This window comes from Myxocyprinus asiaticus, chromosome 42 (genome assembly GCF_019703515.2).
Source record: "Myxocyprinus asiaticus isolate MX2 ecotype Aquarium Trade chromosome 42, UBuf_Myxa_2, whole genome shotgun sequence".
Taxonomy (NCBI): Eukaryota; Metazoa; Chordata; class Actinopteri; order Cypriniformes; family Catostomidae; genus Myxocyprinus; species Myxocyprinus asiaticus.
Window position 1 is genome coordinate 10180741 of NC_059385.1, and position 27540 is coordinate 10208280.

The 27540-nt window shown below is 37.5% G+C and overlaps 1 protein-coding gene across 2 annotated transcripts; it reads left to right on the forward strand.

The window, feature by feature from the left end:
* Window positions 1-367: 367 nt before the first annotated feature.
* LOC127432879 (protein EURL homolog) lies at window positions 368-27179 on the forward strand. 2 transcript variants are annotated; one of them, XM_051684380.1, is made up of 5 exons: window positions 368-486; window positions 1948-2013; window positions 22081-22596; window positions 24136-24198; window positions 24992-27179. In XM_051684380.1, exons 2-5 carry the CDS (start codon window positions 1953-1955, stop codon window positions 25156-25158), a joined length of 807 nt encoding a protein of 268 aa, XP_051540340.1. In that variant the 5' UTR covers window positions 368-486; window positions 1948-1952; the 3' UTR covers window positions 25159-27179. The 2 variants fall into 2 exon arrangements, with proteins under 2 accessions (XP_051540340.1, XP_051540339.1); XM_051684379.1 differs by having other exon boundaries at window positions 1948-2079; window positions 24992-27178.
* The last annotated feature ends 361 nt before the right edge of the window (window positions 27180-27540 follow it).

A 27540-nucleotide genomic window follows, 5' to 3' on the forward strand; every position in this document is an offset into this window, starting at 1 on the left:
CCCACTCTGCAATGCGGCTCAGTGAAGTATAGTAAGATATTTTGTCTTATAAGGTATCGTTTTATATTTTTGCTAGTTAAGGTAAGTTAATAAGTCATTTTATAAGTGAGAAGAATGTTTTAATATATATATATATATATATATATATATATATATATATATATATATATATATATATATATATATATATATATATATTTGTATTAGTTTCTTGACATCTTACAGTAACCGACGTGCTAATCCCCGCAACCAATGAGAGATGGAGCTGTTCAACACGTGATCCGATATGGCGGGAACTCGAGTGGTTTGTCTCGCTAGTGTTCGCACATTCTTTGTCGTTGCTGTACTTGTAGCTTCTCGACGTCTGCTTCAATAACAAAACACTCGCCGCTCGCTACAAGCGTGGCTCACCTCTAAGGTCAGCCAGCTTTGACCTGTTTTCCTCAGGATTATCCCGAAATTTCATCTGACAACGTAACACATAAGGTAAAAAACGTCTGTTGGTGTCATCTCTTTTTCGAGAAGGCGATGTTTCATGGGTTTTTATGTTATTATTATGAGTAATAGGTACACAACCAGATAACGGGTCTACGCTGCATTCAGCCTCGTTGTATTTCACCACGAAAAGTCTCTGATGATGTATAAGTCGTGGTTTTTATGCCTAAAAGTGTTTTTACAGTATATTTAAGTGGTTTAAAAATTCAAGCGTTGTTGCTGTTCGGTTAATTCTTCTTTCCTAATCTCTTTCTCGCCATATAAAGTTCACGTTAGATTGTTAAACTGTTGTTAAAACCCACTTTAAAGATGCTGGTAGCTTTTGTTGAAGTTTTCCTGTCAAATATACATCAAACTTTGGTTTGGTCTGGTCTCGTGGGGTTTTAAATGGATCCATTTGTAAAAATGTTCACGTGCAGCAATTTTTAAATGACGGGAATAAATAAATAAATGTTCACATACTAAGTTTTTAGGCTGATTGAAGTTGTAAGAAAGCATCTCAAAGGAAATAATGCCACTGACTAGGTCTCAAAACCTAGTGAGTTAATTTTTTTATTTTATTTACCATCATTGTGGGTATGATAGGCGCGTGCAGTACAGATGGAGGCAAACACGTGCCCACGATTGGCGTCGTTCTTTATTCCAGTTTGTGTTCCAACCTTGTGGTTAACAGTGGAGTTTGACAGAGAGCTTCTATGTTAAGGAAACGTCGCCAGTCTGTCTTTAACTTATGCAGACCTGTTGTAAGCAAGTTAATGTATATATATTTTATCTTTTCCTCCTTGGATCAGAAAAAACTGTTTGGTGGTTATGAAATAGGTTTTATGCAAAAGCAAATAGTGATTTAGCTGTGATGGACAGGGACGTGATTAACTCCAGATTGTGACAGAATCTGGCCACTAAACAGGTTGTGACCTTATGTACAGGGGGGTTTTATGTAAGGCCTGAGTAAGGTAATTTGGTTGTGTAAACAGAGGACACTTCAGTTCTTTGGTTTCGCAGGAATTCATGGCTCCCATGAAAGAAAATGTTCTAAATCAGGCATAAAACAGACCATAGTGATTTACAGGAGCTGAGCAGTGAAGCCTCCTACTCCTGTCGTGTTCTGCATGTTTTCTCATCTGTCTTGTTTATATGATTTCATTTATTTATGTGCTTCTCCTTGCAATTGCATTATCTTTATATGGCTCAAAAATGTCCTCGGCTTTCTCTCCCACTTGTTTGTCTGTTCCCGAGACCAAAACACTAAATCACAGACATATTTGGAGGAGAAAATGTTATGATTAAAATAAGGGGCAAGGCCGATAGTGATTGTTAATGCATGCATATGCATCTTTGTGTACAAATAGGTGTAATCTGTTTTTTTATTTTATTTTTGTATTAGTACACTGAAGTTCAGAGATTAAACTTGTTAAATAACCTTTTGTTTTTTGTTCTTTTTGCCTTGCAAAGGCACCATGGAGGAAGAGGAGCACTTTGTGAACATAGATCTGAATGATGACAACATCTGCAGCATCTGTAAGCTAGAGACGGATACTGAAATGCTGTCTTTCTGCCATGTGTGCTTTGAACTGAGCATAGATGGTAAGATTACATGCGTGTTTACATGCATACAGAATAAATAGATCTAACATGGCTTTTTATTAGGTGAAAGGCATTTTAATGTCTTAAAGGGATAGTTCATGCAAAAATGAAAATTCTTTGATAATTTACTCACCCTCATGCCATCCCATATGTGTATGAGTTTCTTTCATCTGCAGGAGACACACGAACATTTTTAGAAAAGTAAATCAGCTCAATACAAGCGAATGGTGGCCAGAATTTTGAAGGTCCAAAAAGCACATGAAAGCAGCATAAAAGTGGTTAAATCCATGTCTTCAGAAGAGATATGATAGGTGTAGGTGAGAAATTCATCAATATTTAAGTCCTTTTATACTAGGAATCATCACTTTCACATTTTTCTTCTTTTGCTTTTCGCATTCTTCGTACATATCGCCACCTGAGCAGGGAGGAGAATTTATAGTAAAAAAGGACTTAAATATTTATCTGTTTCTCACCCACTCCTATCATATCGCTTCTGAAGACATGGATTAAACCACTGGAGTCGTATGAACTACTTTTATGCTGCCTTTATGTCCTTTTTGGAATGTAAAAGTTCTGACCGCCATTCATTTGCTTTGAATGGACCAACAGAGCTTAAATATTCTTCTAAAAATCTTTGTGTTCGGCAGTAGAAAGAAATTCATACACATCTAAGATGGCATGAGGGTCAGTAAATGATGAGAGAATTTTCATTTTTGGGTGAACTATTCCTTTAAAAACCAGTAAAGAATTACTAGTTCTTGGTCAGATTATACTGAATCTATATGAGTAAAAACAATTCTCCATCCCACCTATCCATTTTCCACTCATTCATTTGTCACACACTTTATATGAGTCTCAAAAATGAACTGGAGTGTTTGAAGTGCCACTTTGGCATCTACTTAATGTTCATCTTATTAAGGCTAGAGGAGCTTTTCCTGTTGGGCTGCAGTTTTTATTCTATGCAGCTGTCAGTTTTGTTCTGAACAGTCCACAAAGAGCACTTTTTACAGAGAGAGTGTCTCAAATGGTTTATATTTTACTGTGGCAGGAAGTAGCCTTCTTAGGCATAAATAATTTTCTCTGGAATCGCATGCCTTCAAAATTTTCTTTGGAGTTAGTTTCACTTACTTGGTTCTCAGGTTTCAAGGTGCTCCGCCGACCCAAATAAAATGACTTTTTTTTTTTTAAATCGGAAATGAAAATTCAATGTGATTGAAAAGCAATGTGTGCTTTCCATACATGATTACCATACATGATGTCACTTCCCTTTTTGAAGAGTTAGGCCTGATTCCATTGTAGCTTTAATATCTAGTTGTGTCTGTGACGAGTATCATGTCCAAATACAGGCCTGCACAGTCTTTCTGTAGTTGTTTTTGTGGATCAGTGGCCAATCTAGGTCAGACTGTCAAAGCGTGACTAGTGGATTATATTACAGACTGGGAGATTATGTATCAAGGACCTGTGCATTTGTAATGTTTGTAAGGTGTGTGTGTGTGTGTGTATGTGTGTGTTGAGATTCTAGCTTGTGGAACAGAGTGTGGCGTACATGCAAAATCTCTTTAGTAGCAGTGGAAAAACTTGAGAAAAACAAACATCAATCTCTTTCAGGGCTGTTGTTTATCCTTTTTAGCACCCTTACGCTATTGATTTTGTGTTACACTCTAAATTCACCTATATGGTCTCTTGTGTTCATACTGAGGCAAATTTTACATTTACATTTTATGCATTTTGCAGATGGTTTTGTTAAAAGCAACTTAAAGTGCATTGAAAGGGATATTTTACCCAAAAAATAACTCTATTAGTTAATACTCTATGTAAAACTGTTATTTACTCAGCCTCATCATGTTGTTCCAGACTCGTGAGATTTAAATTTTTCCATGGAACTCAAAGATACATTTTAAATCCCAGATGTGTGTGACTTTCTTTCTTCAGCAGAACACAAAGAGCTCTGTAGGTCCATACAATACATGTGAATGGTGATCAGACCTTTGCAGCCCCAAAAACCACATAAAGAAACATAGAAGTAATCCATACGACCAGTGGTTAAATCCAAATCTTCTGAAGTGATATAATATGTGTGGGTGAGAATCAGATCAAAATTTAAGTCCTTTTTTACTCTAAATCTCCACTTTCTTTTTCACTTTCACATCTGAAAGTGAAAGTTGAAGTGGAGATTTACAGTAAAAAGGACTTAAATATTGTTCATTTTCTCTATTATACATATATTATACTGCTTCTGAAGACAAATTTAAACACTGGAGTCATATGGATTAATTCCTTTGTGATTTTTGGAGCTATAAAGGTCTTATTACCATTCACTTGCATGGTATAACCTACAGAGCTGAGATATTTTTCTAAAAATCTTTATTTTTCTTTTGCTGAAGAAAGTCAGTCATACACATCTGGGATGGCATGAGGGTGAGTTAATGATGAGAGATTTTTCATTTTTGGGTGAACTGTCCCTTTAAGCTACACATTTTCAGTATGCATGTTCCGTGTGCAACGAACCCATAATATTGACTTTGCTTACTCCATGATCTACCAGTCTAGCTGCTTAAAAGTGAAGTGTGTAAAAATTGATGTCAAAATACATTCTAATATCCCAGTTTATTGTTCATTGACAACTATAAGTAAGCCATTCGTGGGTTTACCTCCCTCAAAAGTGTAAACACTGAGCCTCCCAGGCACTATAAAAACATTGGTGTTTATATTTTGAGCGGCCCACTTTGGCAGAATTCGAAGATTTGCTAAAAGACAAAGACAGTAAAACCAGAGTGAACATTTACGAGGTGGAGGATTTTGAGGGGTTTTTATTTTGGTTTGATACTTGCCGTGTTGCATCTCAACAGGTAAGCTACACTCTGGTATTGCCACACAATACCATTACTGCTCATACCGTCGAGCTTCAGATAAATTCGTAAGATTCTCGGAATATGTATTGTTACGCTTACTAGTAGTTACTAAGAACTATCCTACCTCTTGTGCTAGATCCCCCGCACGCCAGCTGCTGTTCAATCTGGCGATTGTTATTGGACGAGCCGATTCCTCTGCAGTGCTTTCTGTCTGGCATGCTTGTTATAGTGTTCTTTTTTTATTACGACGTTAAACATCTATCACCTTTTATTTAGTATGGCCTATTTGTTCATAGGGAATCAGAGAGTGCGAAAGGCCGTGATGAGTCTAAGTAGTGTTTAAATCCTACTTTATTTTTGTAATTCTGTTTGGTGCCAATAGTAGTGCAGAAATTACACACTTCACTTCACCTTTAAGCAACAAATTTTGGACTGTGACATGTTTTTGGAAATTCAGAGACTCGGACATTAATTTTTTGTAAATTTTTTGTGCAAGTGGTGTTCTGTGATTTATCTGCTTATCTCTGACACTCATAATCCCAGTTTATGAAGCATCTGGATTTGAGCTGAAGAATAAAGAATCTGTGACTCCACTGAAGGACTTGACTGGGATTTCTCACAGCACTAAGCTTACAAATTCAGCGTGCTGAATATTCATGCCTATGACAGAAGGTTACCTCTCTTGAATATTTAACAGGATGGAGAATGAGAGATCTGGTGAGGCACAATCTAGAGCTGTAGGCAGCTGTATGTCACAACAGAAGTGACTCACCGCAGCACTCATCCTGAGCACCAAAGTGTTGCACAACAGCACTCATGGCCCTTTGAGAGAGCACCTACAGTCTCTTGGCACTCACTTGTAGGTCTTGGCTGTTTGCACAGTTATTCTTTTTTTTTTTTTTTTTTTTCAATTACAATCGACTCCAACATCCTCTGCATAGGTAAACAAACACGCTAAGTGTGCATGTTCAGACCTGAGCGCTCAAATGCACACCCACACACCTGCGTCCCCACTGAAAACATTCCTCCTGGTTTCAAAAGAAACTGAAAGTGGGAGAGAGGTGCAAACAAGGCCACACTTGGTCTTTCTTCACTGTTGTTTGTTTAATTTATTAGACAAGTTTCATTTGTCTGCCCCTTTGCATTTGATAATGCAATGTCATATTGATATGTTTGATATCAACATCAAGATTAATATATAAATGTTTTAAAATACAGTGATATATTTGACTGTTTTCAAAAAATTCAGATGTCACTATGGGCCTAGATGTTTCGTCTTTAGGTATACTCTAGGTAGCAGAAGAGGCACTTGCTTTGACTTTTTTACCATATGTTGTCTGCAGCGCTGGGCGGCTTTGCTTTCTGTTTCCTTACAGTATGGTTTCTCAAAGAACAGAGAGAGAGATTAGAAACGAAAAAGACAGACTTTTATAGCTGTGCATGCATATTAAAAATAAGCACTCAGGAAGTCACTTGCAGAGTTAAGTGTGTCCTCCAGCCCCAAAGAAACAAAGATGTGAAATATTGGTTGTGTTTTGGCCGAAATGCTTCTTATAAGCAACGCAAAGCAGATAAGATGGTCAATGTTGGAAAGAATGGAACAGCACAGAATGATCACTGGGTTTGTTTACACTTGCTAAAGAATGTTCCATGGATGTATGAGGTGTTGTGTTGTTTGAAAATAGATGCCTTTGGAGCTAAGCATTTTTCCTTATTTGGGTGATTCTCACGAAACTTGTCAAAGAAATGTCCTAGTCCTATTTTACTATAAAAAGAAACATTAAATTATAATTTGCATATAAAATATAAAGCTTTTTTTAGGGCCATTAGGATTTTTTATATTGTTTCATTTATTTTCATTAGTTACTAGGTATGGGCCATTTTGTGTACTTTTTGTAACAGATTACATTATAACAGCCTATAATAATGAATATGCAAGACACTGGAACAACGAGATGCAGTGCAGCAGCCAAAGACGTCTGGCTGATATACTATGTGCAACATCTTTTTTTGTTTTGTTTTTTTTTTTTTCATTGAAAACTATTGGAATAATAAAACTAAAATGTCTGGATGAGTTATAATGGTTATAAGAATTGAGGATAAAATGTGCTTAAGTGTCCTGCAAATAATGTCACAATACAAATTTTTTTTTCTTTATTTATTTCTTTATTTTCTCCCCAATTTGGAATGCCCAATTCCCAATGCGCTCTAAGTCCTCGTGGTGGCGTTTTGACTCGCCTCAATCCGGGTGGCGGAGGACGAATATCAGTTGCCTCCGCATCTGAGGCCGTCAGTCCACGCATCTTATCACGTGGCTTGTTGAGCGCGTTATCGCGGAGACTTGGGCTGTGTCTCGTTTGGAAGGGTGCGTCCTTCAGAGGTCGCATTTCTCGGCCGCATACATCATCGAGGCGGTCTCGTTTCAGAAAAGCGAGTAGGACACTTCGAATGCAGCCTTCAAATGCGACCTCCTTTCACGGGAATTCAGAGGATGCATGAGGTGTATCCTTCGTGGGCTTTCACAACCCACAATTCTTTGCTTCAACAGAAATGTCTAAAAAAAAATGATGCCAATTTGCCCGTAAATATGATGTTGAAACGTAAGAAATGTTAATTCCCAAGTTGAAGTACCTCAGTAGATGGGTACAGAGTATATAATATGTATAATTATATTAATATATAATTAAAATAAAGTATTAGACTTATATTACACCTGTAAAATCTATTTTCTTTTCTCTTTACATCATTATAACTCTCCTAAAATGTACCTCATGCATTCCCTTCCAGAGGCACTTTGTTCCCTTCTCACTCAAAGTGCTCACGCTCGTTAAAGAGTGGCGTGCTGTCATAGCAACCATGTTACTTTCCATTTCCGTTTGTCCTACGAAGGCCATCTCATTTAAATGAGACTTGTTTAAAGGAGGACACTTGGTATACTGCAGCATTCAAAGGACGCGTCCTACCTAGCATGCAGCCTTCCAAACGAGATACAGCCATGGCGTTTGTGGAGGCTTCATGCTATTCACAGCGGCATCCACACACAACTCACCACGTGCCCCACCGAGAGCGAACCACATTATAGCGACCATGAGGAGGTTACCCCATGTGACTCTACCCTCCCTAGCAACCGGGCCAATTTGGTTGCTAAGGAGACCTGGCTGGAGTCACTCAGCATGCCCTGGACTCCAGGGGTGGTATTCAGCATCTTTACTCGCTGAGCTACCTAGGCCCCCAACAAATATTCTTAATTGTTCTAAATGTAGGCTCCATTTTCTCTATGCAAAATATAGATTTATAATTATTTTATATTATCTAGACAAAAAGAAAAAAATCCCGCACACTACCATAGATTATAGTTTGAATTATCATAATTATTTTATATGAAAAGGAAGACACCACCCACTTTCTGTTGGCCCTAAAAAGACCGTGAGTCTGGCTAACTTCTTGCTCCACTGAGCAAACTTACTCTAGGACTAACAGTCCGCCTGCACTGCAGACAGAGGCCGTCTCTCATCCTCTTACATAACAGCAGTGGAATGTGTGCTAGCGCAAGGGTACTTCAGCCAAGAGAATGCCTGAATAATGGACTATTGCGGACACTTGAAGCGGAGCACAAATACAACACAGAATCTCAAAGTGTGTATACTGTAATATGCGTCTTAAGATTTTAGTGTGACAAAATTGCTTTCTAACGTTTTTAAATTTTATAACTTTGTTGCATTGGGTTAGGCGACGTAACACCATAAACCCTAAAACGAATGTAAAAACTGAGTGTAAAAATCGCCCTGCCTGTAAATGCAAAGAAATTGGCCCCATTTTAAGTCCTTCACTGTAACCTCAATTGCTTTTTTTTTTTTTTTTTTTTTTTTTAAGGAGGGATGAGACAATTATAATTTTTTTTTTTGTGGTAATCAACATTATGCCACAAATTCTGTTGATTGAGCTTAACTATAACATGGAATATTCATTTAAAGGGACAGCTCATCCAAAAATGTAATTGTTATAAGAAATATCAGCACTTTTGGAATACTGTCTAATCAAACAAGAGGACCAAAACTAACTTGTGTAATGAATATTCTTTCAGCTCTGTGATGAATGTATTATAGTATGGTGTGACCTCTCTTGACCCTGCAGGTCTAAAGTGTTCTGGTAATCGGTGGGCACTGTAAAAGCAGTGTGCATTGTGGATGAGTGCAGGTTTGCTGACTGAGCATGCTTGCCTGTGCCTCCCAGGTCCTGTGAGCTTTCCATTTCAGTAATGCCTTTCCATGTTTTAGTATAATCAGCGGCTTTCAGCAATAGCTCTGCCAACCCGATCTCATGAAAATTCGTACATAATTTACGAGTTGGCTATTTTGTATGGTCTTGCACGATGTTGTTCACATAAACTCGTACGACTTCACGTGCAAATTCCCGGATGTCTAATGCAGAAGTAAGCGTGAGTTCCGCATACGAGGTGTTAAAAGACATATTTATTAATATTATGCCCTTACCCAAACCCCTTATCTAAATTTAACCAATCAGTAGAGTGTGTAAACATGATAGGAAGCTGTCGTGTGTGACCAAATCAAGTAATTGTCACGTATTAGATGGAAACGATGTCCAGCAATGTCATTGGCTGTAGTGAAAGTCGTAGGAATTCAAACAAGTGCAGTCTCATGAATCCTGACGGTTCGCTGTGAGAGTGTGTTGGTTCTGCCCTGTGAAAGGAGAGCATTAGGGAAAACACACAGACATACATACAGGTGCATCTCAATAAATTAGAATGTCGTGGAAAAGTTCATTTATTTCAGTAATTCAACTCAAATTGTGAAACTCGTGTATTAAATAAATTCAATGCACACAGACTGAAGTAGTTTAAGTCTTTGGTTCTTTTAATTGTGATGATTTTGGCTCACATTTAACAAAAACCCACCAATTCACTATCTCAAAAAATTAGAATATGGTGACATGCCAATCAGCTAATCAACTCAAAACACCTGCAAAGGTTTCCTGAGCCTTCAAAATGGTCTCTCAGTTTGGTTCACTAGGCTACACAATCATGGGGAAGACTGCTGATCTGACAGTTGTCCAGAAGACAATCATTGACACCCTTCACAAGGAGGGTAAGCCACAAACATTCATTGCCAAAGAAGCTGGCTGTTCACAGAGTGCTGTATCCAAGCATGTTAACAGAAAGTTGAGTGGAACGAAAAAGTGTGGAAGAAAAAGATGCACAACCAGCCGAGAGAACCGCAGCCTTATGAGGATTGTCAAGCAAAATCGATTCAAGAATTTGGGTGAACTTCACAAGGAATGGACTGAGGCTGGGGTCAAGGCATCAAGAGCCACCACACACAGACGTGTCAAGGAATTTGGCTACAGTTGTTGTATTCCTCTTGTTAAGCCACTCCTGAACCACAGACAATGTCAGAGGCGTCTTACCTGGGCTAAGGAGAAGAAGAACTGGACTGTTGCCCAGTGGTCCAAAGTCCTCTTTTCAGATGAGATCAAGTTTTGTATTTCATTTGGAAACCAAGGTCCTAGAGTCTGGAGGAAGGGTGGAGAAGCTCATAGCCCAAGTTGCTTGAAGTCCAGTGTTAAGTTTCCACAGTCTGTGATGATTTGGGGTGCAATGTCATCTGCTGGTGTTGGTCCATTGTGTTTTTTGAAAACCAAAGTCACTGCACCCATTTACCAAGAAATTTTGGAGCACTTCATGCTTCCTTCTGCTGACCAGCTTTTTAAAGATGCTGATTTCATTTTCCAGCAGGATTTGGCACCTGCCCACACTGCCAAAAGCACCAAAAGTTGGTTAAATGACCATGGTGTTGGTGTGCTTGACTGGCCAGCAAACTCACCAGACCTGAACCCCATAGAGAATCTATGGGGTATTGTCAAGAGGAAAATGAGAAACAAGAGACCAAAAAATGCAGATGAGCTGAAGGCCACTGTCAAAGAAACCTGGGCTTCCATACCACCTCAGCAGTGCCACAAACTGATCACCTCCATGCCATGCCAAATTGAGGCAGTAATTAAAGCAAAAGGAGCCCCTACCAAGTATTGAGTACATATACAGTAACATGAACATACTTTCCAGAAGGCCAGCAATTCACTAAAAATGTTTTTTTTATTGGTCTTATGATGTATTCTAATTTTTTGAGATAGTGAATTGGTGGGTTTTTGTTAAATGTGAGCCAAAATCATCACAATTAAAAGAACCAAAGACTTAAACTACTTCAGTCTGTGTGCATTGAATTTATTTAATACACGAGTTTCACAATTTGAGTTGAATTACTGAAATAAATGAACTTTTCCACGACATTCTAATTTATTGAGATGCACCTGTGTGTGTGTGTGTGTATATATATATATATATATATATATATGCGCAGTATTATGGAGTATTACAATCATAGATTCTATAGGATCCAGCACATGGGAAATGTACAACACTCCATGTTTTTGTGTTTGTAAGGCAGCTGTTCTTTGTGTTAATATACTTGTACAGTATATTATGTGTTCTTTCTCTTTTAAAATAAACATGGTTAATGAAACAACGGATCTCTCAAACTCTTCACACCAAGTGCTAATTATCATACTGTATTGATTATTACTGGTAGTTAGGGGTGGGCGATGTAAAAAATAAAATAAAAAAAATAATTGGTTTGGTTGGTTAATTTCTGGTAACTTTCTTTTAGATTTCACAAAAGTTTTACATCTAAATGTTCACCTCCTTGACTTTCATGGACTGATTTTTGTCAGGGCATTTGAATGTTAGAATATGTTAAGGTGAAGACAGCTTTTCATTTTATCTGTAAAAACAAAAAATAAACCCCTCTGCTAAAAATGTTATAGAAATAATACAGAGAACGATTTTTTTTTTATATATATCAAATTTAGTTAACAGTGATTGGTACCAGTTATATTTTGATATAAAATTGGTAAGCCTGTGGTGAGTTACACACACAACATAAAATGATGCAAACAAATAAGTTATTATTATTGTTACACATGTACTCAGTTCAAGCCAAAAATACAGTTTGTTCCTATCATTTAAATGATTAAAAATGTTTTACAAGTAAAGATTTATACAGTTATTAAGTTTATGTAAGTAAAAATTGTTAGGGTTATGTTAGCCTACTACAGCCTTTAAAATGGGAAATTATAATTTTGGTGAATGTTGGTGTTTTTTTGTTTTTTTTTGTTTTGTTTTTTTACAATAAGTGAAAATGGTATGCATATAGTTAGACATTTGTGGAAAATATGACCTGTAGTAAGTTATGCATCCCACTGGGAACCTACTTTAATCTTTGAAAATATCATTTTGGTGAACTTCTTTAGTGAATTGTTCTGAAATAACTGAATACTGTTCAGAGTATGTATAATTGGACATGCTGGCTAAACCTCTTACATAGTAAGTCTGCCAACACAATGGCAGCCTACTACAACCTTTAGATTCAGAAAGCTGTAATGTTTTTATTTTTTATAACAATTTTCATGTTAGAACGTACAAGTCAATTGAATTAACGCTTGAACCCCTTCGACTTTTTAGCACAGTTTGTGGACTTTTTAGATGGTCTCTTACAGTCCCTTAAGGATCCAACAAATAACGAACCTGAAATTAATTTTACACTGCTGCTCAAGTGGGTGTTCAACATAATAAAGACTTTCTTCATCGCTGGCAAATGATATGATGCCCCGCGTTATAGCTATCATCTTTTTTGTGCTGATCAATCAAAGACTGTAATCAAGTAGAGCAGTTTTCATCATCATTCGTTCTCAATCAAGAAACCTATATGAAGAGCTAATTTCTCTGGCATGAATCTCCATATGAAACAGAAATGAAAACAGGGGGGCAGTGGTGGCTCAGCAGTTAAGGCTCTGGGTTACTGATCAGAAGGTCGGGGGTTCAAGCCCCAGCACTGCCAAGATGCCACTGTTGGGCCCTTGAGCAAGGCCCTTGACCCTATCTGCTCCAGGGGCGCCGTATCATGGCTGACCCTGCACTCTGACCCCAGCTTAGCTGGGATATGTGAAGAAAAAGAATTTCACTGTATATGTGCAAATGTATAATGTGTGATAAATAAATAAAATTATTATTATTATTATTATAAATTCGCCTTATGCTCAGATGTTTTAAATGTTCTGCGTATTTACAAATATGATGTTTGTTTTTCATCAGATCATCTGTGAGGATCATGCACTCAAAACAGTGGTGCTGGAGTGGATTTATTAAACAGTTCAGCAGCGCGGAAAGGTGGAACGAAAAGTCCTTACCAACGTTTCTCTGGCGCTGATGCGTGACGTTATGAGAATACTGTCGCTTACAATATAGAGACAACGCATCTTATATCTTCTTTTATACAAGTGGCCACCGGATAGTTTTAGCTACAAACAAGTGGGGGAGACGTGTCCCCCATATGGTGGTAATCATTTTGCATTTTTCAGTATCAAATTTTTTCACCCCAGGGTGAAAGTTGCTTTTGTTGAAGCTATGTGGTTCATTGGCAGCTGTTTATTTTGGTGCGTGTGTGGCATGCGGCGAGTATCACTGTGTTCAAACGCAGTCTAACACCACCATGTCAATCACTGCAGCTGTTGACGACACTCCAGTTTTAGCCAAGTTTGTCAAGGGTCCAGTGTCCTTACTTCATGCAAGGGCACAAAAAACAGAAGTAGCCCGTATGGGTGCAAATTCACATGAGACGAATGCTGATTCAGTGGAATGGAAACATTTCTCAATATATGACTTGTCAGAATGAGGACAAAAATTTATTATCTTTCGAATTGCATGATTAACCTTGGAAAAATGGTAGAATTCTCACTTAATAATCACTTTACAAAAAAGATCAGTTGTTTTAAAGGGATAGTTAAACCAAAAATGAAAATTCTGTCTACATTTTCACCCTCGTGTTGTTCCAAACCCATATGACTTTCTTGCTTCTGTTGAACGCAAAAGGAGATGTTCGGCAGTAATGTTAGCCTCAGTCACCATTCACATTCAGTGCATCTTTTTTCTATACAATGAAATTGAATGGGGAGGCTTACATTCTGCCTAACATCTCCTTTAGTGTTCCACAGAAGAAAATGAGGGTGAATAAATTATAACAATCTTAATTTTTGGGTGCACTGTTCCTTTATAACTCATGTTGTCATTGTGACGTACATCGCGAACGTCACAATCCAAACTCTCAATCTATTCCAAGGTTGTTTCTGATGTAAATTAATAATCAGTTTATCTGAAGTGGGGAATAACTCTGATTTATTGGAATGATGAAAAGGCAAATTACATAGATTGCACTTGATAAGATTACCGTTTCCATGACAGCGACCCCCACCCTCGACTGATCAGCTAATCTCTCTATTTCTAAATAGTAACAAGGATTACAACGGCTTGCTGCTTTTCTCTCGTCTCAATCTTTGTACTTGTTTCTGTACTTAATGAGAGACACTTAGGCCAGAGTATTACACAAGCACCATTGTGCATTACATCACTAAAGGGTTTTGATTCAGAACAGTCTTGCTTCTCTCTGCTCTGAAACGTCAGCTATGCAGAACAGAGTTATAGAAATCAGTTATTTAGAAATTGGCACTGCTTTAGTGTTAGGACTACAGGCTCTTTACTGGACCAAGACCACACAATTAGTTTGTTCCACTAATGAATGATGAAGGAAATGAAAATGTAAAGGTTAGGCCTCTGAAATCCTTCAGTGTATGTCACATTTTTGTTGTTTCAAGCTATGTGACTCGATGGAACACACAAGAAGTTGAGAAGGCGGTAGAATGCTCACACTGCTCTTGAACTCCAAAAATCACATAAAAGCACCACTTCGCTATATTCCAAGTCTTGTGAAGCCATACGGTAGCTTGTGTGAGGAAAAGACAGAAATTTAGGTCAAAATCTTGCCCTCCGCCAGAGCTCACAAATCTCTTTTGCATTCACATATGGAAAAATTTAAGACACATCAATGGCAGCTCATTGCACTTGGTTCTTGCATGTTTTGCAACCTTAATATACTGTGCCAAACTTGAATATTTGGAAGTGTGTATGATATTTGAGAGCTGTGGCGGAGGGGAAGACATTCAGTGAATAATTTCTTACATTTCAGTCAGTTCCACACACAAATCATTATGCTTCAGAAGACTTGAAGTATAGCACACAAGATGTGTGGTATGGAATGCTTAAATGGTGCTTTTTTGTTGTTGTCATTTTTGGAGCTTGACAGCCCCTGGTCACTATGTGGTTCCATAATATGGAAAAGAGTGAACATTATTTTTTATTTTTTATTATTTTCCTCCCCTTGTTCTCCCCAATTTCCAATGCGCTCTTAAGTCCTCGTGGTGGCGCAGTGTCTCGCCTCAGTCTGGGTGGCAGAGGACGAATCTCTGCCTCCGCGTCTGAGACTTCAATCCGCGCATCTTATCACGTGGCTTGTTGAGCGTGTTACTGCGGAGACATAGCGCGTGTGGACGCTTCACACTATTCTCCGCAGTATCCACGCACAGCTCCCCACTCGTCCCACCGAGAGCAAACCACATTATAGTGACCACGAGGAGGTTACCCCATGTGACTCTACCCTCCCTAGCAACCGGGCCAGTTTGGTTGCTTAGGAGACCTGGCTGGAGTCACTCAGCACGCCTTGGATTCGAACTCACGACTCCAGGGGTGGTAGTCAGCGTCAACACTCGCTGAGCTACCCAGGCCCCCAAGAGTGAACAATCTTAATGTTTGAAATTACATGAGGGTGAGTACCTGATGACAGAATTTTTTATTTTTTTGTGAACTATTCCTTTAGGGTCTTGTTGTTTGGTTGGCAAGACTAGTAAAAGTGTTCAGAACTTCTTTTGCCCTTATTTGCTGTCAGAGACCACCGCAGGTGTGTGTGTGTGTGTGGTGTTCTAACCTTTAGTTCCTCTATTCTCTAAAGCGTTCTTTCCTGTTATTCAGACTTCATTGTGAGTGCAGGAAATTGGTTTAACCTAAGACAGTGAATGAATTAGGCTTTTGCTATGTGGCTTTCTCCTCTCGGCTTAAAGCTGCTCTACTTATTTAAGAGAGCCACAGTGAGTCCAGCTCAACCAGACCCCCCAACAGTTTGTGTTATACATTTATGAACAGACATTACTGGAAATAAACCATGTGGTGTGTGGTGAACAGTTCCTCAGTTCGCACTAACCTTGAAGGAGAATGATGTTTAATGAAACTGCCAGTCTCTGTTATGATTAATCCACTGTTTTATGGTTATACAAGTCTGTGTTCTGATAAGAAAAAAAAAAACAGTATTCATCCTCAAGTTTTTCTAAACCCACATAACTATCCCTTTAAGAGAAAAGCGTGTGTGTCGGCGCAAGCCACAGCAATCTTCAAAACTGACTGCTATGTGTCATGATTAGAACTCGCACGCAAAACATGTTTGAACAAAACTAAGCCGAGCCAATAAAAGGCACATCCTCACTCAAAACCAACACACAAAGGCACCAGGCAGCACTCGTTCTGTGCCTTTGTGTTTTATTTGTACTTGGCCTACTTTATAAGTTAGTTTTAAGGCAAAGCATATTTTTTTTCCCCCTTCTCTGCTCAGAAAGGACCCTTTGAAAACAGGAAGTTGTGATGATTTCAGGTTCTGATGAGATGATGTTGACAGATTTTGTTTTCCATTCAAAGCTCATCAGAGATCAATTTTACTGTGTTTATTAGATGTTGAAGGTCCAAATAGGTATTGAAAAGATGATCTTGGATCAGATTAAATTTGTACCTATAAAAAATAGAATTTTCTTTGTTATGGAGGCATTAATATATATTAGGGATGTGCACGAGTAATAGACTCTAATATCGCAAATTTATTTTCCTTTCCGCATTTCCCTGTTGTGAGCAGCGCTGAATTACACCGTTTTCCATCTGAATCACTTACCAGTTACAATTGAGTCCGCTGAGGGGTGCTATGTATACGTGTGTTGTTGAGGTTTTGGATGAGAGAAGAACACATGTAATAGTGTCTGTGCTTCTAAAGCAAAGCCAAGTTATATTACAAGGCAGTACTTTAATATTTTGATCCTTATTGAATTCTACTCTATTTGTATTAGGTTTTTGTTGGAGTCATGCAAACCAGCAGAGAAGGATATGTTTTTATGGTGGATAATGTGAAGCGAACTCTGAAGTTTATCAGATGAGTATGTATGTACATGCATGAAATCTCATAACACAGGCAGAGCGTATTTTAAAAAAATGCCAACTTTTTAAGTTTTTTTTTTAATAATAACGTGAAACTATAAAAATGTAATATCCTTTATGTAGACTCAGAGTTTATATACACCGATCAGCCACAATATTAAAACCACCTGACTAATATTGTCTAGGTTCCCCTTGTGCCGCCAAAATTCTGAGATGCTATTCTTCTCACCACAATTGTACAGAGCGGTTATCTAAGTTACCGTACTTTATCAGTTCGAACCAGTCTGGCCATTCTCTGTTGACCTCTCTCATCAACAAGGCATTTCCGTCCATAGAACTGCCGCTTACTGGATGTTTTTTGTTTCTGGCACCATTCGGAGTAAATTCTAGAGACTGTTGTGCGTGAAACTCCCAGGAGATCAGCAGTTACAGAAATACTCAAACCAGCCTGTCTGGCACCAACAATCATGCCACGGTCCAAATCACTGAGATCACGTTTTTTTCCTCCATTCTAATGGTTGATGTGAACATTAACTGAAGCTCCTGACCCATATCTGAATGATTTTTGCGCTGCACTGCTGCCATACGATTGGCTGATTAGATAATCGCATGGATGATTGTTGTTGCCAGACGGGCTGGTTTGAGTATTTCTGTAACTGCTGATCTCCTGGGATTTTCACACACAACAGTCTCTAGAATTTACTCAGAATGGTGACAAAAACAAAAAAACATCCAGTGAGCGGCAGTTCTGCAGATGGAAAAGCCTTGTTGTTGAGAGAGGTCAACAGAGAATGGCCAGACTGGTTCAAACTGACAAAGTCTACGGTAACTCAGATAACTGCTCTGTACAAATGTGGTGAGAAGAATAGCATCTCAGAATGCTATAAGTGTTTAAAGTGTTTTTGCTTGGCCGAAAAACAGAAGTGTTAACTTTTCCTTGTATTGCATAAAATAAGTTTCACTTTTAGAAATTTTTTACACATCTGATTTCCTGTTTCTATATTGTATCATGTTTATCAGCATTTGTATTGGCCAGCCTGCTCCCTAGATATCGGAATCACCATCTGCCATTGGAAAAACCAATATCGGTCGACCACTGATTTAAATTCGAAGCCTAATTTGTGTGCTTTCTAATTCACTGTCAGTTGGCCTTCCATTTAATGTATTTTGACATAATAGCTTTGGGAGACCACAAGGGGGTGATGTCGGTCATGGGTAGGACAAGACATAGGTATCACACACAGGATGCGTCGATGCAGTGTAGGTGGCAGTCCAAAGTTACATAAAATTTATGAAGGTTTTTGTACAACTTCAAGAGTGACCAAAGTGACATTGATGAGTGCAGGTTAGTGTATGAAACTGGTGTAACTGCACAAATGGAATTATAAGAAATGGCGATGTTTAATATGCAATTTCTCTGTTCGAAGCCTTGAATAGATTTAATTCAAGCTGTCAAACAACAAAAAGACATGTAACTGAAAATATATTGTGTATAGGCTTTATGAAAGATACATATACACATTATATCATCCAGTGATGACTAGAGTAAATAATCTATGTCCTTTGATAATGATTTGGGTCAGATTTCATGGAAATCTATGTGACTTGCGCTCCGTGGCGCTGCGATTTTGAGCAGTCTCCAGAGTCATAGCTGGGCACCGCCAACAAACGACGAGCGGTGCCGTTGTGCGTACATTCATAGAAAATAATTGTTTTAAATTTAGGAACGTGCCATGTTGTGTTGAGAAATATCTATGAAGAGACAAAAACTATTGTACAACAAGTAGCCCTATTTAGATCTGGGAAAAATGCAGATATAGATCAGTAATCATGGGGGATATGTTCTGATTATCAATGCGTGAAAAAGGCATCAATCCCAAGAAGGGTTGCTCCGATACCAAAATTTTGGCTTCGGTATGATACCAGCCCTGGTACGTCGGTATCAATACTAAATCAGTACTAAAATCAAGAAATAAAAAGCCTCAGATTTTATGAAATTACACAGAAAATGACTTGATTAAAAGGACTGCATAATATCATGTGGTCAGTGGCGAATGATCAGACTCTGGTCGTTGCCATCTCACTTGATGCCGAAAAGGCGTTTGATATGGTAGAATGGGATTATCTTTTTAAGATGCTGGAAATATACGGGTTCGGAAATACTTTTATTGGATGGATTAAGTTACTTTATAGACACCCAGTAGCGGCGGTTCAAACAAATGGATTAATTTCAGATTATTTTACTCTGAATAGGGGCACCCGACAGGGTTGCCCTCTTTCCCCATTATTGTTCTGTCTTGCCCTGGAACCATTAGCAGTCGCGATAAGAAAGGAGGATGATTTTCCAGGGGTGGTGGCGGGAGGTGTGGCGCATAAGCTTTTACTTTACGCAGATTATATTTTATTATTTGTCTCCGACCCTACTAGATCTATGCCTTGCCTCCACAGAATTATTAATTCCTTTTCTAAATTTTCGGGATACGGAGTTAATTGGTCTAAATCTGAAGCTTTGGCTCTGACACCGTACTGCCCATTAACGGCTTTTCAACCGGGCACCTTTCAATGGCCCAAACAGGGCATTAAGTATTTGGGCATTTTATTCCCAGCAAAATTATATGATTTAGTCAGAGTTAATTTTGACCCTTTAATAAAAAGTTTTTCGAGTGATGTGTGTAGGTGGGCTTCATTACATTTATCGATGATTGGGAAGGTTAATGTTATTAAAATGAATTGTATTCCAAAATTCAATTACCTACTACAATCTCTCCCTGTAGATGTCCCCCTCTCTTATTTCAAGCAATTTGATAGTATAGCGAAGTCGTTCATTTGGAATGGAAAGCGTCCCAGGTTACATTTCAACAAGTTGACAAAGGTGGGCTAGGCCTACCCAAGATTTTGTTTTATTATTATTATGCATTCGGTCACAGACATTTAGCTCATTGGTCACTTCCACCTGAGAGAGCCCCTCCCTGGTTTGGAATTGAACAGAAAGTTATTGCCCCTATTTTACTATTACACAGCCTTTCTATTAAACTAATTGGAGAAGTTAAGTCGCACCCCGTCATCTCGCATCTGCACGCGCTATGGTCAAAAGTGTCCAGAGTGTTTAATTCAGACATTTATTTAAATGTTGCCTCGAGCATATGGCTAAACCCAAAGTTGCGTATTGGTGATTCCCCTTGCTGCTGGTCGGAGTGGATTGTGAGGGGTGACCTATAAGAGAGTTGTGGTTGAGATCATTTGAAAATATGGTCCAACATTTCAGGATTCCTAGATCTCAGTTCTTCAGGTACTTACAGCTGCGCCACCTGCACTGTACTATTTTTGGGAGTAGCATACACCCCCCTAAATTAGCAGATACTCTAGAAGTGATGATTACTGCTTTTGGAAAAGGTCATGAGGCATCAGTGTATTACTCCCTGTTAATTCTGGGGGAGTCTGGGGGATGGAGCTTCAAATTCTCTCAAGAGATTATGGGAGAAAGATTTAAATTTGGTATTGGAGGAGGGAGTGTGGGCTAAGATTCTAAAAAAATGTCAAGTCTACATCTAGAGATTCAAGGGTGCGTCTGATGCAATTTAAGATCTTGAATCGATTATATTGGACCCCCTCTAGATTGTGTAGACTTGGTCTTAAAGACACACCCACCTGTTGGTGATGTCAATCAGAAGATGGGGACATAACCCATGTATATAATTTATATAACTTATTCCGTATTTTATGTTGTGTGTTTTGGTTTTTGTGTATGGAATCAATAAAAATGTTAATAACAAAAAAAGAACTACATAAAGTCTTACAGATACAAATGATGCGTTTTCCGTTTAAATTTTTCTGGATTCCATGTTAAATGTTTTAATTAAATGTTACGATCAAATGGTGTTTAATCAGATTGATACAGCTTTAATCAAATAAAAATATAATAATAACTTTAATATACTTTTAATACAAATTTTAATTTTTTACAAAAAATTAAAATTTTATTTTTGGTAAAATAAAATGCTGCTTCACAGTATTAATGAAAATCACAACATGCTGATAATACACTTGGGTTTATGATATTGCTTACAGATGATGATGATAATAATAATACAACCATTTAATATTATATAATTGTTACTGAGGAGTATTGCTACTTTTTGAATATTACAATTTTATACAGTAGTTTTTCTGTCTTTATTTTCACGCATCCAGTTGAATAGAGCTTTCATTTTAGCTGGACTTTTATTTTGACAGACCTTTTGAGTTCTTTATTTAGATATTTTGAGATATTATTTAATTACATCCTTGTGCTGTTTAATGATCACACTTGGCCATATCCAGAGGTTTTTTTATTTTATTTTCAAATTGTCCTTGATTCAGTTTCAAAACTGTCACATCTCATATCATTTTGCTAATGACAGCATACTGTAATATGGTACCGAAATTAGCAACAAGATGATATCCTACAGTTTTAATTTTTTTTGGTATCGCGATACTTTGTTAGTACCGGTAATCTGCGCAACTCTAATCCCAAACCCAATAAAAAGTCTTTACATGGACTCCTTGTAATTCCTTGAAGATTTGAGCATTGTCTACTGTTTAAAATATAGATTTTTTTTTTTTTTTTCTCATTCTGGATACTCCAAAGACATTTCCCTTGATACCTCCATAAGTATTGATTTGGATATTTAATGTGTGGGTTTTTATGTAAACAAATTACAGTTTTAATAACATTTTACTGCTATCATGATTTTAAAGATTCCTTTACGTTTCGTTTTAGACATTCCTACACCATATCACATATAAAGTAGAACAGACACATTTAATAAACCATAACAGAGGTGATCTGCCTGTCAGATATGTCTGGGGAGGATTGCTTTTGGTGCCGCTAGTTTAGCAGAAATTACACACCATATCTTTTGAATAGTGAAGTTTGAATAGTGTTTGCTCTGTGTTTAGCCCATAGCGGTCTTAATTGTTCATAATTCAGCATGTCCTCTTATGTGTTTATACCAGGTGTATCCAGTGTCACTCTGCTGCACTCTAAATCTTTACGTGGGCATAGGGACTGCTTCGAAAAGTACCATCTCATTGCCAACCAGAAGCTGTCCCGTGCCAAGGCCTCCCACAGTGCATACGAGGGCGTGAAACGGACACTGAGCCAGCGAATCAACCGCATTATACAGTATGCCCAGAACAGAGACTCCATATCCACAGAGACACCCGGGCGCTGGGGGGCCAAACAGATTATGTGCCACACACAGCAGGGTGGAAGGAAACTCGTGCCGCAGTTGGACACCCAAGTGCCCCGCTACTCCCCACGTTGGGCAGAGGAGACATCAATGGCCGAGTCCGAATTTGGTAAATCCATGATGGACTGTCACTCCGCTGAGGAGCTTGGTCTCGGCCTGCTGCAGAGATCACATCAGGGATTGTGGGCCGGAGAGAGACACCACCCACGAGAACAGCAGAACCAAGATCAGAGAGACAAAGCCAGACAAAGGAGACACACTGGACAAAGTCGAGAAGAGTGTAAGTGCTGGAGATCTGCTAGAAGATGCACACGAACATACTAGGGATAGGCTATATATATATCACATATTTACAATATATTCAATATTGTTTTGTTGGAGATATAAAATTAACCAATATTATGATTATTGCATTGATTTTAATGCACATTTTATTTGGCCATCAAGTTTTCTTTAATCAGTGCTTTGAAACTGTCAGTTTCTGTGAATCAATTCAACGATTCATTTGCATTATAACTCCAAAATGTTTACAGCAGTTCACATGCTGTAAAATGTTTTTGTAAAAATATATTACTGTGTAATGTTATTTGTGCATGTAAGTAAAAATGAAAAAATATTCTTTCCTATGTTAATTTAGTAAAAAGCAATATAATGATGATTATAATAATAATGTGTTAATAATACTATGAATATTATTAATATAAAAAATTATAATTTTATAATTATAAACAGTATTGTTATTACATCGATTAATTAAATAAAAATTGTGCCTCCGTTCGATTCCATTTTTGCAAATCAGTTCTTTCTGTCAGTTTCTATGAAAAAGTAAAAAATATATAACTGTATTGTTTATTGTTGCATATTAATCGTATATAAAAAATGAATATTGTGTTTCCTATGTTCATTTAGTTAACAATTATATATTATTATTTAATATAGATAATAAAAATAATAGAAATATTTTACCTACCTTTGAAATTGTGTAACTGTCTGTTTCAGTGAAAAACAAAATAATAGTTAACTATGTATTGTTGTACTGGTTCATAATGCATATATACTAATTAAATATTGTTCTCTGTTTATTTGGTGAAAAAAATATTTAGATTTATTTGTAACTACATTTTACTGTATTTACTTTTTGCATGTAACATTTTGAATCTACTCAGCAAAAAAGGCTGTTTGGTTGAAATTATGGATCTTCTGATTTAAGAAGAAATATCACTGCTTTAAAGCCATTTTAGAGCAAATGCTTATCAAGGTATATTATCATATATCATCAAAACACTTAAAATAGATATGTTAATTGTTTTAGCTGTGTCATCCAGTACTAAAACATACAAACACAAAAACTGTTAGCTGACATCACCCAACTATGGTATTGGCCTCCCATGATGATAATGACTGAGAGAGAAGTGATCAAAAGACACGAGACAATAAAAAATAGTGAGAGAGGGGGAAAATAAAAAGATGTGATCAATATCCTGAGCATCAGACCTCTTATCAGGCGGTTTATATCTCCATCTTTCCTATCAATACAGTACACAAAGAAAAAAATCAGAGCCGAGGAACTTGATTTCATCCCTTCAATGTCAACCTCCTCTGCATCCTTTTATCTCAACAAAAGAAAGGCTGCCTTTTGTTAAAAAAAAAAAAAAAAAAAAAAAGTCATCAGGCTCGTCAAAGCCACACAAGCTGAAGAGAATGCATCTCAAGGACTGTTATAAAATCATTAAACTTTCAGCTCTGAAAAGAGACATGCTTATCAATTTTTGCTTTATTAAAAAAGATCTGATGGTTATTGTTTGTCTTTCTCTTTTAGTGGTGAGGATGAGTGTGGAGGAGCTTCGTCAGATGAATGAGCACCTGTTGTTACAGATACAAAGTGAGTTATTAAACTCAGACCCTCGAAAGGAATAGTTCACCCCATAAATGACATTTCTGTCATCATTTACTCACCCACATGTTATTCCAAAAATGTATGACTTCTGTGGAACACAAAAGAAGTTTTAAAAAATGCTGCACTGATTTTACAGCTTACCACGACCTGTCAAGCTCCAAGAAGGACAGAAAATTCAACAAAAAAGTTAATTCATCTCATGCAAAGTATTCCTAGTCTTTTTAATCTATATGATAGCTTTACATTTTAAGTGACTATTTACTTATGTGTTCCCTCTGCATAGCTCTCATACCTCATTTGCTCTTCCGCATTTTCAAATTTGCCACGGCATGATCGGTCATGTGGCTCGCATGAACCAATGGCTTTCGCCATGACTGACGTCAAACTTGGTGCAGTGCACCTTAATGTAGAGCTTCGGTGGAGGGAAAGATTTTCATAATGCAGATTTTGATGCTCATAGTCCCAGTCACCATTATGGAAAAGAGCACTCTGGACATTCTGCAAAACATCATCTTTTGTGTTCTACGCAATAGAAAAAAATCATATGGGTTTGGAATGACTTAAAAGTAAGAAAATGATGACAGAAGCTTCATTTTTGAGTTAACTATTCATTTATTATTTCAGTTGTTATATACCATCTTGCCTCTGTGTGCAAAATACCCATTTAGTGAAATTGTGGTAGTGAATGTATTACATTTATGCATATTTAATGCAGATGTTTATGCAGATTGTTCTTGTGTTTGAGCCCTTGAACTAAATCTTATACTCTCTCTCTCAGATGTGTTTGAGGAGCTCTCTGTGGCTGTACAGGAGAAGGACTCTCTTTCATCCGAGCTGCATGTGCGACACATAGCCATCGAGCAGCTCTTCAAAAACTGTGCCAAACTGCCGTGGCTTCAGATCGGGAGAGCAGGGATCAAAGCTGCCAACAACCCAGTTGAATGAAAGCTTTTGAGGACACCAACGTCTCCCAATACAAAGACCACTGCTTCACGTAGACTAATGTGGAAGCTTACTCTGGACCTAAGAAAGCTCAAAGCTTAAACAAGAAACGCACGCATTTGCTTTCCACTCCTAGTGTGCTTATGAGAATTTGAGGTCCCTGTGCTCTTCAAGGCAACTTCTGAAATTTTCAGCCGTTCTTGAAGTAGAATTTTAAGAATTGGACATTGAGAGTTTGAAAGGGAAACAGTGTTTTGCACGCCTGTCTAAAGTGTTCCTATGCAGATTGAGGTGTTTGTGAAACTCAACATTTCACAAAGTTTCACTAACATGGAACTTTATCAGTTTTTTATGTGTTGTGGTTAGATCTTATGTGTAATTTTTCTTTTTTCCCCATCACTGTTTACTCTACACACTAGATCATTTTTGGGTGGTTAATAGACTTGGATCAGTTCCTCTTGCACATTTGTGCTTGCTGATTGGTTGTGGTGTTGCTGTGGTAACTGTTGCTTAGTTAAGAGTTTTTTCCCTCCCTCTGCTCATTGCAGTGGAACTTGTTAATGAGTGTGGAGCAGATTGGGTTGTTCCATTACTCCAAAGCATATTTTAGTGTTACGGTAAGGTACAGCACAATTTGTTTGTGAAAGAGATTACATTTCATTTGTCACTGCAATATTAAAGCTAAACAAGTTGTGCTAGTGTTTAGCTCTTTCTCAAATTTGTTATGTCAGCATTTTAAGGTTTAGGAGGATTAGGAAGGAAAAATGCATTTGGATATGTAAGCTTCCATTGGTATGGATAGTTGATCTTTCATAATTAAGCACAGCTTTGTAAGGCCTGACTTTGGCTGGGGCTTGACATGGTGCTGGTATTAAAACTGGAGTGATATCTTTAACCATCTGAACAAGAGCTTAACCAAAGGCTTTGTTACCTCATGGTAACAATTTCAGTATTTATTTTGTTCGTACAATGGCTTGCCTGTTACAAATATTTGAGACCAAATTTGTTTATTGATTCTCTGTGGAATAAATTTAGTCCCTTTTGAACATTTTTATCAGTGTCTCCACCCCCAAATATGCTTATTTTATTTTTTTTGAGTGGTTTTCTTTTTTCTCTTTATTAATATGTTATTATAGAAATTTTATTTTTTATTTTTTATTTTTTTGCTGTGTTTTGGGGTCTGCACAAAAACTGACAGTAGAGGTGGGGCAATGTGTGCTTTGACCAGCTACCTTGATTTTTGGATCAGACTGTGCTGCCATCTGGTGGGTGTTTAGAGAATCAGACCTTCCTGTTTACTTTCTGCATTGATGTATGCATGGTTTAATTGTGCCTATTATCTCTAGAATTTAAAAAAAAGAAGTAAATAATAACAATTGAAAATTTGAAATCAGCTAGGTATATTTGAATTATCAGTTCTCTTTGTAAGAGATGCAAATTCGACTGACCCCTCTGGGGTTTCTGTTAAAGAGGTCCCCCCCTCCCCAATATTTTATTTTATATGAGTGGGTTAATACATTAAGTAATGTATTCTGGATATGCATTTGTCAGTAATAATAGATGAACGAAAAAAAAAAAAAGCAATATGAAGTGTTGTTTACTTTCATTGTGTACTCTTAACTAGACACACAGGACTTTGGAGTTACAGAAATAATCAAGCACTCTGCCCAAATTAGGTTATTTTCTTGCTGCAGAGAATGTGATTTGAACTACACAAGTTGGAAGAGTTTCATGCATTACTGTCTCGAGTGTGTTGCAAATGTTATCCATGCGTTTAAATGTTAACTTGTTTATTTTGCTGTAAATTATGTGTTATCTTTTTTATGTTTATGCATTGCTTGTGGTATTATTTGTCCTTTTTTTTAAGATTCAACTTTTTCTAGTGGCCTGTATTATGTTACATTGAGATGTTTATGCAATACCATTTTTAGTGGAGCTTTCCATCAGTGTAGAAGATTTCTGGATGCTTTCTGTTTTTGGAGTGATGTGCACATTTTCTTTAAGGGAATGAATTAATAAAAATATTTTTCCTATACATGTTGTGTGACTCTTATTTTATGATCCAGTGGTTCACAAGCAACTGATAGGGGTGTGTTTGAAATGTGCCTTGAACATTTGATCTGAAATGAACAGGCAAGTTGTCTGAAACTAAATTAGTCTTTTAAAGGAATAGTTCACCAGAGTAGACCCATTCAATTCAAGTGAATGGGTACCAAAATTCTGAAGCTCAAAGTATATAAAGGCAGCATAAAAGAAATCTAGCAAAGTGAAACATTTGGGTGAGGAATGGATACATTAAGTCCGTTTTTACCATCAATCTCCACTTAAATGGCTTTTTTTGGCAATTCACATTCTTCGTGCATATCGCCACCTACTCGGCAGGGA